Below are 18,513 nucleotides of genomic sequence, written 5' to 3'. Positions count from 1 at the left end.
AAAAGCTGAAAATAGGGGGAAGAGGGATAGAGAGAAGAGGGAAGATAAAGAGAGAAGATGGAGGAACAAGAGATAAAGAGAGAGAAGAGGGAAGATGAAGAACATGTTATTGATTTGTTGAAATTATAAGACGTATACTATTCTATTCAGCTGCTATCACTTAACCATTTTATTTGTGTGCGTCTATCTATATATTGTTTGAAAATAATAATAATAATAATAATAATAATAATAATAATAATAATAATAAGTAGGGCTGAGCAAGGAATCCGTGAAATTCGTAATCTGATCCAGTCCAGTCCAATCCAGTAGGTTTGGATTGGTTTTTTGAACCCGTGGTTCTGTTCCGAATTGAAAAATTAAAAATCCGTAGTTCACGGATTGGTTCCAGATTAAATCCCACAGTTCCGGATTGGAACCGATCCAGACCGTATAAAAATAGTCTATATTTTTATTATACACCCTCCTGCATAGTATCTTCTCTTATTTCATATAAAACTTAAATTCAAACCTAAACTCGCATAATACTCCTATCTTTTTTTTATTACTTTTGTTTGCTAGTTTTTAGTGTTAATTTGTAATGGTCTAAATACTTATGGTGAAACTAGTTTTCCTATAAATTCTAGAACAGTATGTCGCTATTATGAAAAAACATGTTGCTATTGTGAAACTAATATGGTGTTATATTTATATTTTTATGAAATTAATGTGTTATATATATTTTTTTGTTATTTAATTATGTAAATCCGTGGTCCTAAACCGATCCAATCCGTATTTAAATAAATTGGTTCGGATTGGTTCCACGATCTAAACGAATTGGATTGGTTCCAATTTTTCAGGAACCGTAGATAACGGATTGATCTTGGTTTTATCTCAATCCGGTCCAATCAGGACCATGCTCACCCCTAATAATACGTGTGGTCATTATTTATTTGGCTTGGTTAAAATATGTATATATATAAATTTAGGCTCTTATTTATTCTCTTACTTTTGTCATTGTTTATCTTATATATAATAGTTAGTGATTGATTTTTTGTATAATATAAAGTCATTAATTATTAAAATAAAATGTAAAAAACTCAGTTTATAGTGATTTAAAAATATGAAATATATTGGATCATACTTAAAAATTTACAAAAATTGATCAATATTTATTTTAAACCCAATAAATATGACCATAGAAAAAAAAAATATGCTTATTGGTAAGTTTTTTCAAATTGTGCGAAAAATAAAAAAATTCACGGGTCCGGTTACCGCAACCGCTTTTCAGAACCTTGTTGGTAAGTGTTGGTCGAATACTATGACAGTTTGGTTCCCACTGACAATGGCAAAGCTACTCAACCTATGGCTGCTTAGATGGATTTGGTGTGTCAATAAATAATGACACATCTGTTTGGGAGAAACTGGAACTCTATTCATCTCCAATTTGTGATTGTCCAGATGTTGTAAAGATTGTCCAACTCTCTAATAACTCATATGAGGAGCACTGGTACAGTGACAGAAAGGCTCAGCCTCAACCTGTAATTAGAGCTCCAACATGGCAGCTTGAAATTGCACACTACTTGTGTGCATTCTGTACCATATTGTGATTTGGTTTTTAAAAATGGAAAACATTTTACTGTGTGTTGCATTTTAATAGACTTCCTCCATTTTTGTTTTTATTTTTTTGGGATTGTGGTAAGTCCTAAATCCCACAATGGCGTGCACCTCGTACATTTGGCTGCCCTCTTTTTTGGGGTTGGGGTTGGGGTCAGTGGTGCACAGAAAGTATTTAGGGCCTGTTTGGCTGTGTTTTTGTTTCTGTTTTCATTTTTTAGAAAACACAAATTTGGTCTGAAAGAAAACAGTGTTAAGACCTGAATTTGAGAATCTATAGCCATGCAGAGTCTTGGACACATAAAATAGAACAATTTATGGTGAAGAGCTAAACAAAAGATTCTCATCTGATACATATCAAAATATAGATACAATACAAGCAAAGTTTGAAAATATCAAGCAGTAACCTTCTGCTCGGATAATCAACAGTGGTTTTCTATAAATATTTTAATTTATTGATAGAGAGCTAGTTACACATCCTACAAATTAAGCACTGAAATCTCCAGCTGATTATTTGCAAACGCATTTCAAGTTCTGCCATTTGAGATAGCTGAAAAATGGCTTCTCTGGCACAGGAATGCACTTGAAAACCCAACCAATGGGCCAAGACACAGAAGCAATTCCAACACACACTCCCCATTGCCCCCAGCTCAACCTCTCTGTACCTGCAAACTTCTTCAGAAACTCCACCATCACCACTTGAAGAACAATGGTTATCCCAATGATCCCCACAAACAACCTGTTCCTCAATATCCCTTCAAACACATCCTTCTTCTCAAGCTTTCGTGCATTGAATTCATTGAAGACTTGGCAAAGCACAAAAGTATTGAAGATCAAAGTATTGTTCACACTCTGATTCACCCCCAATATTGATTCGCCTCTGAACTGCAAGGCCAGTAGGACTGCTATTTGGTACAGAGCTTGAGCTAGCAGGTTCCTCCACATGATGTTGGTGATAAGTGGCTCGGTTCGACCCACCGGCGGCTTTGTCATGAGCTCCTTTGTGGGCTTCTCTGTGGCTAGAGCCAGAGCACCTAATGTGTCCATGATCAAATTCACCCACAGAAGCTGGACCGCGGTTAGAGGGACTTCACCGGCTGAAACAACTGCCACAAAATTAATGACAAGTGCAGCTACATTCACAGTGAGTTGAAACTGGATGAATTTTTGGATGTTGTTATAAACACATCTACCCCAACACAACACCGTGGTGACAGAAGCGAAGTTATCATCCAATATGACAATGTCCGAGCTCTCTTTCGCCACTTCAGTCCCCTGAGTCCCCATAGAAAGGCCTATGTCTGCTTCCTTCAAGGCCGGTGCATCATTCGTGCCATCCCCAGTGACCGCAACAACATGACCTTTCTGTTTCAAGCATTGCACCATTAGAAGCTTGTCCAAGGGGGAAGATCTGGCCATGACACAAATTTTTTCAACTCTTTCCATTCGCTCTTCGGGTGTGTAGTTTCGAAATTTCACACCTTCTATTACTGCTTCATTACCTATGTCCTGATTTGGCCTGAGTATCCCACATTCGGTGGCAATTGCTCTTGCAGTGAAAATATTATCGCCAGTGATCATTTTGACGCTTACTCCAGCTAATTGACAATCTTCCACAGCTTTCTTCACACCGGCCCGACATGGGTCTTTCAGACCCACCATCCCCAATAGGGCTAAGCAGGTTTCACTTAGCTTCTGATCATCTTGTCCTGCTGCATGCTCTGCTTCTGAGATTTTCTTATGAGCAAAAGAGATGCACCGGAGACTATTAGCAGCCATGCCTTGAATTATTTGATCAAATCTCATTCTTTCACTATCACCCAGAACTTTCATGTTTCCAGAACAATCATAGTAATGAGAGCACATAGAGAGTACCATTTCTGCAGCTCCTTTCCAGTGCACATGGACCGTGTTGTCAAATTTTCTTTTCATTAAAACCCCACTTCGTTTCTTCTCCGAATTGAAGGCCTCAACATGGAGAACCATACAATTATTTTTCAACACTGCCATGTCCATGTTCAATTCTAGGATTCCCCAAGAAAGAATTGCTTTTTCAGTGGGACTACCTGAGAACTCAAATTCGGATCCTGAAGTGGACTTGTAGACACTGCCAGTTGTGTTCAAGGCTATTCCTTGGCAGAGCAATTCAAGAACATTGGCTGCAATTGAGGTACTTGAACCTCTTCCTTCTATGCAATCTTGGCCTAGCCAAAACTTTGTGACTGTCATTTCATTCAGTGTAAGTGTGCCTGTTTTGTCAGTACATATAGCAGTGGCAGAGCCCATTGTTTCGCAAGCAGAAAGCTTTCGAAACATGGCTTGATCAGCCATCATTCTCTTCATCGAATATGCAAGAGTAAGTGTGACAGCCAATGGCAAGCCTTCAGGAATTGCGACGACTATAATGGTGATCGCAGCAGTAATCATTCTCACCATGGCATCGATCACATCATCGACTTTTGTCTTGCTTCCATTGAACTCTGTTTTGCCACTACCATTTTTTGTTTTCCCAGTAAAGTAGCGAAGCAAGAGCACTGAGAGAACTAGGAAAGCCACTGCCAAACCAACCTTGCCGATTGCTGAGGCCAGCTTGTTGAGACGGGTCTGTAATGGCGTTTCCTCGCTGGAATTGTGGCTGATTTTGATCATCATCTTACCCCATGTGGTGTTGGTTCCAACCGAAGCGACAAGCATCCGAGCAAACCCATCAGCTACCTGTTGAAAATAATCATTTATTCTCTGCAAGCAATTTGTATTCTTTATTTTTCAAATTTTGTTCTACTTCTTTATACATCACAAAAAATGACCACATATCTCTTTGTATACACATAAAGGGTCGGCCTTGAGTATTACGAGTCTTAGGCGGATTTATAAAATTGAGTCCTTTTATCAAAAATAAGAATTTGTAGATAAAATATTAAGCCCTTACAATTTGTATATATATATATTTGCTAATGCACACAAAAATTATTTACATATATAATTACTAAAATTTAGTTACATAGATTAAGATAAGAATAACTTTAAAAAGATAAAAATCTAGTCATGTTCTTTAATTTTTCTATTTTTTACTTCTTTTTTCTTTTCTTTTTTTATATGCAAAACCACAATTTCTAATAAGCATAATTATATAATCATTCATATTTCAATCCACAATTCATAAAAATCAACTTACAAATGCAAATTATGTAATGAAAAAATTCCACATATTTGCAAAGATTATATTTCAAGGCACATTAAAACATAGTAATGATTGAACCAAACTTATAAAGATAACAAAGCATAATAACACAGAGAGTAAAACTTTAACGGATTTAGAAATACAAAGCAAAAATAATAATAATTATTATTATTATTATAATAATAATAATAGCAAAAATTAATTAGTGTATTAACAGATGTTATGTCATAATTTTAGAGATTTTAAATATTTATAATTTATATAATAGATGAGATCAGTAATAATATTATAACATATATATGATATACTAATTGATAGATCAATCGGTGAATATAATAGAAACTATTTTGATGGTAGAGTATGGACGCTGATTTAAATAGGACCTATTAACTGTTTTAAATAACTCATATAAATCAGATTGGGCTCAACAAAGCATACAAATAAATTATTTTTTTAATTGAGTCCAGCATTATTTTTTGGGCCCTTGACTGGGTTTCCATTGGATAAATTACAAGCACACCTCATGAGATTTTTAAATTACAAATTATTTATGTGGTTATAAAAATTATATTATATCCCTTAATGTTACTAATTTCATAACAAATAGATCATTTTATTAATAAATCATCAAGTTAATTAACAGTTTTAATAATGTTAAAATATTATTTCAATTAATAATTCAGATAATTTTATTATTGTATAAGTGAATAGTTAGAAATTTCACTTTTTAAATTAATTCTGTTAAATAAAAAATTCTGACAGGAAGATATTTGTAATTTTCTAAACTACAGGAGGCAATTTGTATTTTAAGCAAATATCAAAGGGTGTATTTATAATTTACCCTTCTCAATTAATAAAGGGGCATTTACTAGTACAATAATATTAGAGATCCTAAAAATTTTATCAAATTTCTTATCAAATGTTTTACATGGGTGTGAGACCTACACTATGTGGGTCCCGTGTGGGTCTCACACCCATGTAAGACATTTGGTAAAACTTTTAGGATCTCTAGCATTACTCTTTACCAGTAAGTGTCATATACAAAGTTCAAAATTCATCTAGTTCCAAAACAAAATATTTTCACTAATTAGTCCTACATATTTTTAATTGTTATCAAAAAAAAATTTTTATTTTTTTTATAACTTTAAAAACTCTATCATGTCTCACCACCGTAGGACTTCCATTAAACAGTCGCCGAAGAGTTGTTGGAATATTTAACATCACCAAGAAGTTGCTAGAATATCGCCGGAGGTTCATCGAAGTATCGCTAGAGTGTTCTAAACGTCACTGAAAGTTGTCGGAATGTCCAAAATGTTCGTTGAAACGTCAAGAACATCATTAGAGACTCACCGGAATGCCCAGAATATTATCCCAAAAAAATAGAGAAATTATAATGAAAAACATAGCAAAATGTGCTAAATATTAATAAAATTGAAAGGGGGAAAAAAAAACATAACAACAACGAACAATAATGGGAAAAAATATATATTATTTTTCAATTTTTGTAGGGTTTAAGCAAATAATCTCTAATATTGATCAAACTGAAAGTAAGCTTTGAAACTGTAAAATGTTATAGTTTCAAAATATGATTCTATTAAGTATTTATTCTTATTAATCAAATTGGAAAAACTGTTATGAAATTTCAAAATTTTACAGTTCTAAAGAATGTTATGAAACCGTAAAATTTTAAAGTTTTAAAGCATGATTCATTTCAATACCAAAAAAATTGAAACTGTAAAATTTTATAGTTTTCATTGCCAATAACTAAAATTTAAAAACAACTTGTTCAGAATTTGAAAATTTTCTCCACTGAAATAGAAAAATAGAAGTGTGTAGCATAAAAAAGATAGAAAAATTGAGAAATCAAATGAGAGAAATAAATATAGAGAGAATATTGTACTCCGGCAATTATTTTTGGTTTAGATCTAGTCAGATATGAGATCTGAGAGAAATAGATCTACTCATATTCTTTGTCAGAAATTCACCTCTTTCATCATCGTTGAGGGTAAAGTAAGGAGTCGATGATCGGTGGTTACCAGTGAACCCCAAGCAATGATGGTCGTCGGTTACCGGTGATTATATATTAGAAAAAGAAAGAGAAGAAGTAAAGCATGGTCGCCCGTCACCAAAAATCAAGAAGAGAAAGAGGTAGAGAAAAACGAACACAAAGAAAAAGAAAAAAGAAAAATACGTAGTGAACTTTTCAGAGTATTCAAAAGATTGTAAGACTAAATAGACTTATCTTATTTTAAATAGGATTTCCAAGTAATTTGCCCATTAATAAAAGATATTGGCCTTATTTGAATTTTAATTATACTGCAACGTTAAAATTGGGGTGATTCTATTTGTACCCAAATAATAACTCAATAAATTTAATTAAAATTTTAAAATTTTAGTTCTTATTATATTTAATGTAAATTTACTAATAAGGACAATACACAATAAATCATAAAAAAATATTATTTTTTTCTTATGGTATACCCAAACCACTTATACTTATTCTTCATATTTAATTTTCTTCATTCTTATCCAAGTTTTAATTATTTTCTCTTCATCTTCTTTCTCACTTCAAAACTCCAATCCATTCCATCAAAATTCATCATTATCAATATCATTGTTTTTTATTGTATTATTACCTACAAATAGAAGAAAATAAAAACACAATATGTATCATTATTTTTTCATTAAAAGCCTCTTGATTTTTCATTAAAAACCAATGATTATATTAGGGTAGAACAAAACTAAAGATATGTTAACATTTCACAGTGAATTTGCTTTACAAGATTTTTTTCCTTTTTTTATAAATTTTTTGAATCAGCTAAATCAATTTTTTATTTTTATTTTTAAAGAAAGGGTAAAGTAAACGTTTCAAGAAAGGGGAAAGGCAAATAGTGGCAGTTCTGTAGATTGTAGCCTCGGGATACAACTGCCATTCTTCGGCATCGACGAGCACGAGTCTGTTTTCAACTCCTGGTATGAGGTAAAGAACCTTCCTCAGTACGAGTTTTTATGGCCTTTATTCGAATCAAGAGTTTCATGTGTTATTAGTAGGAAGACATATAAATAAATATGATATTATATAGAATAACTCACACCAATTGTTTTTGTATGTGAATAAAAGGAATAATTGTAATGAAAAATTAGACGTGCTTAATAATTTTTTGAGTACAATTAGAATTCTCCCAAAAATTGGGAGACTTATTTGGGCCAATTTTTGAGACCCAAGACACAAGTCTTGTTTGCCTTAGCTGGTCAACCGTGTATGTAGAGGTCTACTTTGTGTTGGATACTCTTCACTATATTAAAGTTTGTGTACTTAACAACAAATAGAAGAAATAAAGAAAGAAGAAAGACTGTTTGATTACAAAAATCAAAACAGTAAAAAAGATAAAATAAAATAAAACAAAACAGATTTTTATTTTGTTACAAAAACAAAATCAAAATCTGATATAAATAAATAAATTGAAAGTAAATTAATTACTAACCTTACGTATATATTGAACAAAATTTTGATCAAGTCCAGTATTTAACACTATGTCCTTAATACAGATTCGTCCTCTCCACGGTGCTTTCATATTGTGGACTTCTATCTCCCATGATAAAATAATCAAACAACGAATAATTGCAGCACTACAAATTATCCGCACAACGAACACACTTTGTGTATACACTCTTTCTCAGGAAAATTAAATGCAGCAAAATGGAGAGAGTAATTACAGAGGGAAGAACGAATTTTTCTCAATGTAAAATCCAAATAAGAGTCTATCTATTTATAGGAGAATTTGTGGTTGTTTGGTTTGAATTAAACAGGTGCAAACCTGTTTGCATAGGTATTATACCTGTTCGGTTTGAATGAACAAGTAAGGAACCCGTTGGGTTTAAATTTCAAACAGATATGAATCTGTTTGGTTTAAATTCAAACAGATATACATCTGTTCGGGTGAGGAAAAAACTAGACAGGTGTGGCAGCCAATTTTTGAATTTAATTTTCGAAATTCAAATTCCAAAAAATTCGAATTTAATTTTAGAACAAAAAATAATTAGTATTGGGCCGAACAAGCCCAACCCAACCTCATACTACCTAACCTCATACCCGCGCCCATGCGCAGGCCAGCCTAACTTGTGGCGATGCCGCACTTGTGTTTATTTTTGGGACCAATGGGCCTAACTCACTTTGCACAAAACCTCTCCCTTCTACAAACTTAGGGTGCCTCTTGGGGTCCTCCCTAAGTTGTAAACTCAAGCCTTATAAACCCTCAAAAATTTGCCCACCAAACCAATGTGGGACAAACCTTTAGTTCAAACTTTTAAGGAAACTTCATCAGTATACCATTTCCATGGAGCTCTCTTTGGTTTCAATTTCTCATTCACCCAATAATGGTTTCGAGCAACCATATATACCACGTGAATCACAATGCGGCATAGAACGCGTTACCACTTAGACCCGCTAACTTTTGCACATGGGTTCCACCTAAAAATTAGACCAAAGTTGAGGAAAAATCTGATTTTTCTAAAACAATTTCTAACAATTTGAACATACCCTTGTGACTAAACTTTTGAAGACTCTAATACAAGAATTGGATTGTTTTTTAAGTATATTTGATTTAATTACTAAATTCTAAATTAATTCCAACATTACCTTGATTCCAGAGAACAAGAATGGATTGATGCTTCGATTCACTTCTACAAGATCACTTTCCCCTGTCATGCTCGATTCATCGACTTCAAACGACTGCCCATCTATGAACAACCCATCAGCAGGAACTCGGTCGCCGATCTTCAAGAAAACCACATCTCCGACCACAATTTGAAACACTGAAACCTGTTGCCTTCTCCCTCCTCTCACAACATCAACCTGGACATTATTGCTCGCTTCAGATAATTTGTCAAACCGCTTGTTCTGTTTGAAGTTGCTTCCGGCCGAGACAGTGATGACAAGAAAGACAGCAATAAATATGCTTCCACCATCATACCACCCCTCTTTTGGGCCATGTTGTTTGATGCCAAAACCAAGAGACATTGCAGCACAAACTAAAAGGATGAGAATGGTTGGGTCCTTCAAAGCCTCCCACACAAAATGAAACAAGCTCTTTGTGGGTGGCTTGCAATAAGTGTTTGAGCCAAAAGCTTCATGTCTACATGCAATGTCCTCATCATCACAATGAATCCCATTTTCCAAGTCAGTGTCAAGAGCCAAGGCTATGCCTTCAAGTCCTCCAAGTTGAGCAAGATCTTCTACATTCTTTTGCTTCATGAGTTGCGTGAGGCTGTTTTGATTAATCTTGTAGGAGTTGGGTGGGTCTAGGTTGACATTGAGGGCAGTGTAGGATGGTGAACGTTGGTATTTGGAGTGTTTGTTTGCTAGGATTTGTTTGAAATGAGAGTACAAGGCTCTTGAACAGTAGATAGTTGAGAAAGCCAAGCGCCATCTCTTGATGGGTATGCTAAGGGTGGTGATTGGCACGTTGTGTAAAGGGTCGATGCACTGCATGTTTGCTTGTATTATGGTAGACATGGTTAGTAAAAAAGAACGAAAATAGATGGAACAGAGATGGGAAATGGTGGGTTTTCAATAGCACAATGAAACGCAGAATCAACAATCGAGAATGATGTGTCTATAGGTGAAAAGTTAATTACTTGCAGATAAAGATGCGTCTATAGGTGCTATTTATAGAGAAACCTTAAAATGATGATGACTGTGGACAGAGTAGCACTATATAAATTAAAAAAAATAAAAAATCTCAGGCTGGGCTTTCTTTTAAATTCAGATTTGGACTAAAGGATATTGCCCAGACTTTACCACATATCTTATTTTAATGGTTCAAACTATTTATTTTATAGGAATTTTTCGTGAGATCAATCTAATAATCATAATTAATTTAATCTATCACATTTGTCTTAAAAAAAAATAAAGAATAAGTGTGTTTTTTAAAAATAAATCATCTATTTTTTTATGATAAATATAATAAAAATAAAAATATTACAATTATTAGATGATTTAATTTTTTTTATATTTATGAATGATACACAAATAATATCCACACCGGGAGTCAATGATACTGTAGTGTCGGTCGCTCTGATGATGTGTTTCAATTGTGTATACACCGTGTGCCTTTTGTAACGGCATCAAATTAACGGTCATATTTCTTTTTCAGTGTCATTATTTTTTTTTTTTACCGACCCTCATTGTCATGTTTCTTTCTTTGTCTAGTCAAGGTATGGCTTTCTTTTAATAATTTTTTGTTTTTTTTTTTAAACTTTTTGAAAGTTGATCTCTTAGAAGAAATTACCTATTCTATATATTTGAAGAAATTTTTTAAAAAAAATTGACATTTTACATGTAAATTTCAATACTTTAAGAAAATAAGATAAAAAAAATAAAATTATGTATAATATTATTTGTGCGGACTGATTTCCGCAATAGAGAAAGATGAAACTTTGTAGATGAACCTTGGAGACACTACAAAAAATTTGCTTTTTTATGACGGCAAAATGCCGTCGTAACTACCCAAAACGCAGTCTCAAAAACTTTTTTGCGATGGCAACTAGCTTTTAGCGACGGTAGGTGAGGAGTCGCAACAAAAGGGATTGCTAAAGGGTTTTAGCGACGGCACAATGCTGTCGGCATTAATGCATGGAAATTTGAATTTTTTGAGACAGCACTGTGTTGCCGTCGCTAAAAGGATTATTTGAGACGGCAAATATCTCTAAAAATATTATTTGCGACGGTAAAGAATACAGTCGCTAAAGGTTTTTTGTTTAAACTAATGCCAATATCTTTTGCGACGGCTATACTACCGTCGCAAAAAACCTGGTTCTAATTTTTTTGAGACAGCATCGTGCCGTCTCAAAAAAAAAAAAAAAAAAAAAAAATTGCAATAAATTTTTTAGAAATATAAAAATTACCTGTATTAAATGAAAAATAACTAAAAAAGAAATTGATAATTACATAATAATATAAAAATTCCAGTATATAAATAGAAATTCATCCACAATTAAAATATTCTTTTATTCATAACAACACATCAGCAAAATTATCCCACCACATAATGTTATATAATACATACATAATGATGTTTACAAATCTAAATAACGTAAATCAAAAATAAAAGTTTTCGTCATGATTCGTCTGTGGGTTACAAAAACAAAAATTAGTCGCAATCTTCACACGCCTGCATTCCACAAAAAGCAAACTGCTACTCAGGAAATATCTAAAAATAAAAAATAAAAATAATTAATGACAATATAATTATGTGTTAATATTTTAATTACAAAAAAACATAAAAAATTAACTACTATATAATTACAAAGATAGTTGAGTAAATAATTTTAGCTAGACAGAAATCCAACCATAACTCCCAAACCGGGAACCCGATTTGAGGCCCCGTCTTCTCCCACAAGTCTCTCGTGCCTAGGCGGTCATGTGTGCCAAGTTTCGTGCTAAATCGACGTCGTTTGATGATTTTGGGGTGTCAACACTTCGAATTCAAATTTCTTAAGGAATTAGTTTGCCTAGACCGAAATACGACTCTAACTCCCAAACCGGGAACCCGATTGGAGTCCCGTCTTCTCCCACAAGTCTCTCGTGCCTAGGCGATCGTGTATGCCAAGTTTCGTGCTAAATCGACGTCGTTTGGTCATTTTGGGGCGTCAACCCCTCGAATTCAAGTTTCTTAAGGAAATTAGTTTACCTAGACCGAAATATGACTCTAACTTCCAAACCGGGAACCCGATTGGAGTCTCGTCTTCTCCCACAAGTCTCTCGTGGCTAGGCGGTCATGTGTGCCAAGTTTCGTGCTAAACCGACGCCGTTTGGTGATTTTGGGGCGTCAACACCTTGAATTTAAGTTTTTTAAGGAATTAGTTTGCCTATAGTGATATCCGACTCTAACTCCCAAACCGGGAACCCGATTCGAGCCCGGTCTTCTCCCACAAGTCTCTTGTGCCTAGGCGGTCGTGTGTGCCAAGTTTCATGCCAATTCGACCCGGTTTGGTGATTTTGGGGCGTCAACACCGCGAATTCAAGTTTCTTAAGGAACTAGTTTGCCTAGAGTGATATCCGACTCTAACTCCCAAACCGAGAACCCGATTCTAGCCCCGTCTTCTCCCACAAGTCTCTCGTGCCTAGGCAATCGTGTGTGCCAAATTTCGTGCCAATTCGACCCGGTTTGGTGATTTTGGGGCGTCAACACCTCGAATTCAAGTTTCTTAAGGAACTAGTTTGCCTAAAGTGATATCCGACTCTAACTCCCAAACCGAGAACCTGATTCGAGCCCTATTTTTTCCCAAAAGTCTCTCGTGCCTAGGCAGTCGTGTGTGCCAAGTTTTGTGCTAAACCGACGCGGTTTGGTGATTTGGGGGCGTCAACACCTCGAATTTAAGTTTCTTAAAGAACTAGTTTGCCTAGACCGAAATATGACTCTAACTCCCAAACTGGGAACCCGATTGGAATCCCGTCTTCTCCCACAAGTCTCTCGTGCCTAAACGGTCATGTATGCCAAGTTTCGTGCTAAACCGACGTCGTTTGGTGATTTTGGGGCGTCAACACCTCAAATTCAAATTTCTTAAGGAAACTAGTTTGTCTCGACCGAAATACGACTCTAACTCCCAAACCGGGAACCCGATTGGAGTCTCGTCTTCTCCCACAAGTCTCTCGTGCCTAGACGGTCGTGTGTGCCAAGTTTCGTGCTAAACCTACGTCGTTTGATGATTTTGGGGCGTCAACATCTCAAATTCAAGTTTTTTAAAGAACTAGTTTGCTTAGAGTGATATCCGACTCTAACTCCCAAACCGGGAACCCGATTCGAGCCCCATCTTCTCGCACAAGTCTCTCGTGCCTAGGTGGTCCTATGTGTCAAGTTTCGTGCTAAACCGACATCGTTTGGTGATTTTGGGGCGTCAACACCTCAAATTCAAATTTCTTAAGGAACTAATTTGCCTAGACTAAAATACGACTCTAACTCCCAAACCGAGAACCCGATAGGAGTTCCGTCTTCTCCCACAAGTCTCTCGTGCCTAGGCGGTCGTGTGTGCCAAGTTTCATGCCAATCCGACCCGGTTTGGTGATTTTGGGGCGTCAACATCGCGAATTCAAGTTTCTTAAGGAACTAGTTTGCCTAGAGTGATATCCGACTCTAACTCCCAAATCGAGAACCCGATTCTAGCCCCGTCTTCTCCCACAAGTCTCTCATGCCTAGGTAGTCGTGTGTGCCAAGTTTCGTGCCAATTCGACCCGGTTTGGTGATTTTGGGGCGTCAACTCCTCGAATTCAAGTTTTTTAAGGAACTAATTTGCCTAAACTGAAATACGACTCTAACTTCCAAACCGAGAACCCGATAGGAGTTCCGTCATCTCCCACAAGTCTCTCGTGCCTAGGCGGTCGTGTGTGCCAAGTTTCATGCCAATCCAACCCGGTTTGGTGATTTTGGGGCGTCAACACCGCGAATTCAAGTTTCTTAAGGAACTAGTTTGCCTAGAGTGATATCCGACTCTAACTCCCAAACCGGGAACCCGATTCGAGTCCCATCTTCTCCCACAAGTCTCTCGTGCCTAGGCGGTCCTATGTGTCAAGTTTCGTGCTAAACCAACGTCGTTTGGTGATTTTGGGGCGTCAACACCTCGAATTCAAGTTTCTTAAGGAACTAATTTGCCTAGACTGAAATATGACTCTAACTCCCAAACCGAGAACCCGATAGGAGTTCCGTCTTCTCCCACAAGTCTCTCGTGCCTAGGCGGTCGTGTGTGCCAAGTTTCGTGCTAAACTGACGTCGTTTGGTGATTTTGGAGCGTTAACACCTCAAATTCAAGTTTCTTAAGGAAACTAGTTTGCCTAGAATGAAATACGACTCTAACTCCCAAACCAGGAACCCGATTGGAGTCCCGTCTTCTCCCACAAGTCTTTCGTGCCTAGGCGGTCATGTGTGCCAAGTTTCGTGCTAAACCTACGCCGTTTGGTGATTTTAGGGCGTCAACACTTCGAATTCAAGTTTCTTAAGGAACTAGTGACACCTAGAATTTGACAAAAGGATCCCTAGTCATTGCTAAAAGTCAAGCTTCTTGGATATTGTACAAAACTTACGTAAATGTGTGTTCTGATGATTTGAATACAGTCCAAGATGAGTCCTCGCCACAACAATATGTCTACCAACTTTGTGCCACAAATATGTTTATTAACATGCAATATGTGTGTCCTCACCAAAACAGGAGTTACTTTGGTCTGATTTCTTGTGAATAATAGATCATCATCACTCAATCTGCAAAATAGTAGCACATGAAACCATTAGTCTCAAAATAGTAACACCTCAACTCAAGTTAGTGAGAACTTAAAAGATCAAGATAGTTTGTTGGGATTAGTTTCTGTATAACTGTTGTCACTGTCTTCAAGACTTCTAGATTGTTTTATTATAGCTTATTTATACATTAAGCCCATCTTAGTGTACTCCATAATTGATGTAATCTACTCCTCTATTGTCAATCTCAAACATGCTCATGAGGTATGGTCCACTTTTAGCAAGAGATTTACGTCTCATTCTCTCATTTACACCAACCAACAAAAGAATAAACTTCACTCTACCACAAAGAAATCCAATACAGTGGAAGAATATCTTCGTCAATTTGGAAATTTGTGATCAGTTAGCTCTTGCTTCTTCACCTATGGATGATGAAGATCTAGTAGTACTTACTTTGAATGGCTCACCCCATAAATACAATGCATTTAGAACAACAATAGTTTTTGTATGACTATTGTACGACATGTTTTACAAAATACCCATGCTTCACAGCTTCTTCTACTATCTTGATCTGATTTCTTTGAGAATTATGATTTGCTAGGACAGATCTATAATGATCTGTCATGATACTGTTTTACAGATGAAGTGCTGATCTATCATTTACAATAAATAAAAAATACATAATCAAACCAAAGTATTAATTCACATCCCATATGAAGAACATACAATCTTCTAAAATGATAAAATCCCCCTCCCATCCTTTTGACTTATGGAACCTCATAGATTATACAACAATGCAAGAAAAGAAAATGGTCTCTTACCTAGTTGGTTAGATACTAGCCAATCAAATTGTTGGTAATTCTTCTAAAGAAACAATCTGCAAATCTGAACTCTATAACAACCAGTACTTTATCGGAGATGAATTTTATCAGATTACAAAGAACAATTCAAATGGCTATAAACTCGAAAAACAATTAACACTAGTCTATCTAAAGTGGATATCATCGAACAACAATGCTGCAAATATGGAAAAATAAAATATATAAATAATAAAATGTGTAGTCTACATCATATCAGATTTTAATCTAGACTATACACTTCATTTTTTGTGTGTATAACTGTTGTTAGATTTGTGGAGCAAATGTTGTTAATAGAGTGGCTTTTCACTATATTACCCTTTCAATTTATTAAAAATGTTTTTCTCCAAAGTCAACATAATCCACAACAAAATTGTTATAACCAATAATATTTTGCCACATCATCATTCAATCAAACAATTATACACCCTACCAAACTGTATCGTCACCACTCCCTCCAACCACATTGCTTTGAACCACCTCCACTGGCCCAAACCACCAGTCCCTTCAACCCCCACCAAGAATCCCTCCTCTATAGCCCCAAACAACCACCCACCATGGCTACCAGCAAAGCCATCATCATTGGCCAAACCCCAAAGTCTTGTACCACTTCCACTGCCCAAACAATCATACTTGATTAACACAGAGGACTTGTAACAAGAATGTATCCATCATATTTGAAGGGAGGGAAAAAAAGAAAAAGAGAGAAATAGAACCAGTTAGTTACCTCATTCATCAGAGAGAATGGATAATATCCGGTCTACAAGGGCCTACATAATCAATTATACACAAATCAGACCTAATATGCTTTTTTCATAATCCAATTCAAAAGCCCAATAAAGATTTAATGAAGATTATAAGAGAGATGCTCAACACACAGACAAAAATCAACTCATATGATGAGGGTTAGAACTTCAATTTTGCTAATGAAAGGACAAATAAGCCTAAAGCTAAGTTTTTTATACAAATAATCAAATAATATTCTGGCAGCTTGCCTCACGATAAACACATACAAGAGATGGCCAGTTTTACTCAACTCCAAGCAAGCATAATGCAAAATCAACAAATTCTAGTCACATTGGCATATGAACAAATACCCATACAAGCTGTTGCAAGCTTAAGAAATGCGAAGTTACATTCGTGGAGCTGAAAATGGCAAAGAGACAGGGTGAGGAGGTTAACAGGACAAAGGGAGGAGGGGATTTACCAAATGAAAGCTTGAATGTTATTGACAAACAATTTTCAACACTGAACAAATGGCTAACTAAATTACAGAAGATAAATTGCAAGCACACACATATGTAACCCCTAGAATGGTTGACAAATAAGAAAACTGGGACGTGAGATTTTCCTAAAACTAGAGGGCAAACTTCAGGTTCTCTGACATGCTTACATCAACAATGGAATCCAAAAGTCATCTCTTTTCAAGTGTATTTTTTTTTTTAACAAAATGCAAATGTAGTCAAATGAATAGAAGACAAACATAAAACAATGTGCTGGAATCATTAGGCTTACAGCCAATACTCTTTTAAGTTCACAAGATATCAACAACTAGTAGGTCATTCATGAAACTAAACCCACAAGCAATATAGGAAATATTCCAGATATCAAACCTGCTTCTTTCCTTGCTTTGAAAGACCCAGTTGATTGAGAACATCTTTGAGCTCCTTTATTCGAAATTTTGCCAATTTTCCTTATGAGAGAGAAGGGATGTCATCACAAACTCATTGCATCAAAAAGCAGATGAAGTCTTCATACATCATACATGACAATAATACAAAAACTAGCTACCATGAGAACGACAAAAAAAATGTGACAATTAAGGAAATATTATGACCAGAAGAAAGAATCAAATGAAAAGAGAAGGCATGCCATAGTTTTCTGCAATATAACACTCGTACCATTTCCGAACTTCAAATTGAACCTTAGCCCACGAAAACAGAAGTCTTTGGATGTAATTAGAGAGAGAGAGAGAGGGCATATAGTCATCACTCGTCGTCGCCGTCTTCACCGCTGCTCGTCGTCGCTCGCTGCTAGCCGTCACTCGTTGTTGCTCGTCGTCGTTGTTCATCGTCGTCACTCGTTGCTCACTTGCTGCCCGTCGTCGTCGTTCACCCATCGTCACTCGCTGCTAGCCGTCGTCGTCCTTCACCATCGTTGAATTTTGGCTCAAGGGTTTTGGGGATTTTGCTTCAAAAAGTTTTGGGGATTTCGGTTTCAGAAAGGTGTTAGGGATTTTGGGTTGGTTTCAGAAAGGTTTGAGGGGATTTGGGGGAAAATTGACCGCGAATGGGCTAAACTGAGCGGGTTTGAAAAAATTTCATTAATTTTTGCGACGGCATATTTAAACCGTCACAAATGATAAATTCTAACAAATAAAACGATGTTGTTTTAACAAGAGTTAGTTTGCGATGGATTTTTGCCGTCACAAATGGTCCACTATTTGCGACATTAAATGTTTACCATCTCAAAAAAATAAATTGCGACGGTACACCAGACGTCGCAAATGTTTATGTATTTTTCTTGTATATTCATTAGTGACGGGGTCACTACCGTCGCAAAAGGCCATTTTTTGCGACGGTTTGAAAATGCCGTCGCAAAAGGCCATTTTTTGCGACGGTTTGAAAATGCCGTCGCAAAAGACCATTTT

The 18,513-nt window shown here is 35.9% G+C and overlaps 1 protein-coding gene and 2 long non-coding RNA genes across 5 annotated transcripts in view; 1 reads left to right on the top strand and 2 right to left on the bottom strand.

The window, feature by feature from the left end:
* LOC145793106 (uncharacterized) overlaps nucleotides 1–3,195 on the top strand; it is a 55,828-nt gene extending 52,633 nt beyond the window's left edge. The window contains exon 2 of the long non-coding RNA XR_014333647.1: nucleotides 2,172–3,195. This is a non-coding gene — a long non-coding RNA (uncharacterized LOC145793106). The remainder of the gene's footprint in view (nucleotides 1–2,171) is intronic.
* On the bottom strand, nucleotides 1,982–10,455 carry LOC145793105 (putative calcium-transporting ATPase 13, plasma membrane-type). Its single transcript, XM_082875641.1, has 2 exons — nucleotides 9,417–10,455; nucleotides 1,982–4,311 (listed from the first exon to the last, which is right to left on the bottom strand). Exons 1-2 carry the CDS (start codon nucleotides 10,290–10,292, stop codon nucleotides 2,107–2,109), a joined length of 3,081 nt encoding a protein of 1,026 aa, XP_082731767.1. The 5' UTR covers nucleotides 10,293–10,455; the 3' UTR covers nucleotides 1,982–2,106.
* Nucleotides 10,456–11,761: 1,306 nt separating this feature from the next.
* On the bottom strand, nucleotides 11,762–18,150 carry LOC114316476 (uncharacterized). 3 transcript variants are annotated; one of them, XR_014333645.1, is made up of 5 exons: nucleotides 17,765–18,150; nucleotides 17,477–17,613; nucleotides 16,591–16,633; nucleotides 14,856–15,030; nucleotides 11,762–11,988 (listed from the first exon to the last, which is right to left on the bottom strand). It is a non-coding gene; the product is annotated as an uncharacterized LOC114316476 (long non-coding RNA). The 3 variants fall into 3 exon arrangements; XR_014333646.1 differs by having other exon boundaries at nucleotides 14,973–15,030; nucleotides 17,477–17,556; nucleotides 17,765–18,136; XR_014333644.1 differs by having other exon boundaries at nucleotides 17,477–17,556; nucleotides 17,765–18,113.
* Between the last annotated feature and the right edge of the window lie 363 nt (nucleotides 18,151–18,513).

This window comes from Camellia sinensis, chromosome 6 (assembly GCF_055761805.1).
Source record: "Camellia sinensis isolate YWXY chromosome 6, ASM5576180v1, whole genome shotgun sequence".
Taxonomy (NCBI): Eukaryota; Viridiplantae; Streptophyta; class Magnoliopsida; order Ericales; family Theaceae; genus Camellia; species Camellia sinensis.
The sequence above is the reverse complement of the archived record's forward strand: the minus strand, read 5'-3'. Positions and strand labels throughout refer to the sequence as shown.

What these genes read in the sequence shown, in the direction of transcription:
- LOC145793105 (XM_082875641.1), bottom strand. Translation starts at nt 10,292, where the DNA reads ATGTCTACCATAATACAAGCAAACATGCAGTGCATCGACCCTTTACAC. An exon ending in TCTTGTTCTCTGGAATCAAG is followed by an intron (nt 4,312 to 9,416) that starts GTAATGTTGGAA and finishes TATTTTCAACAG; the next exon opens with GTAGCTGATGGGTTTGCTCG.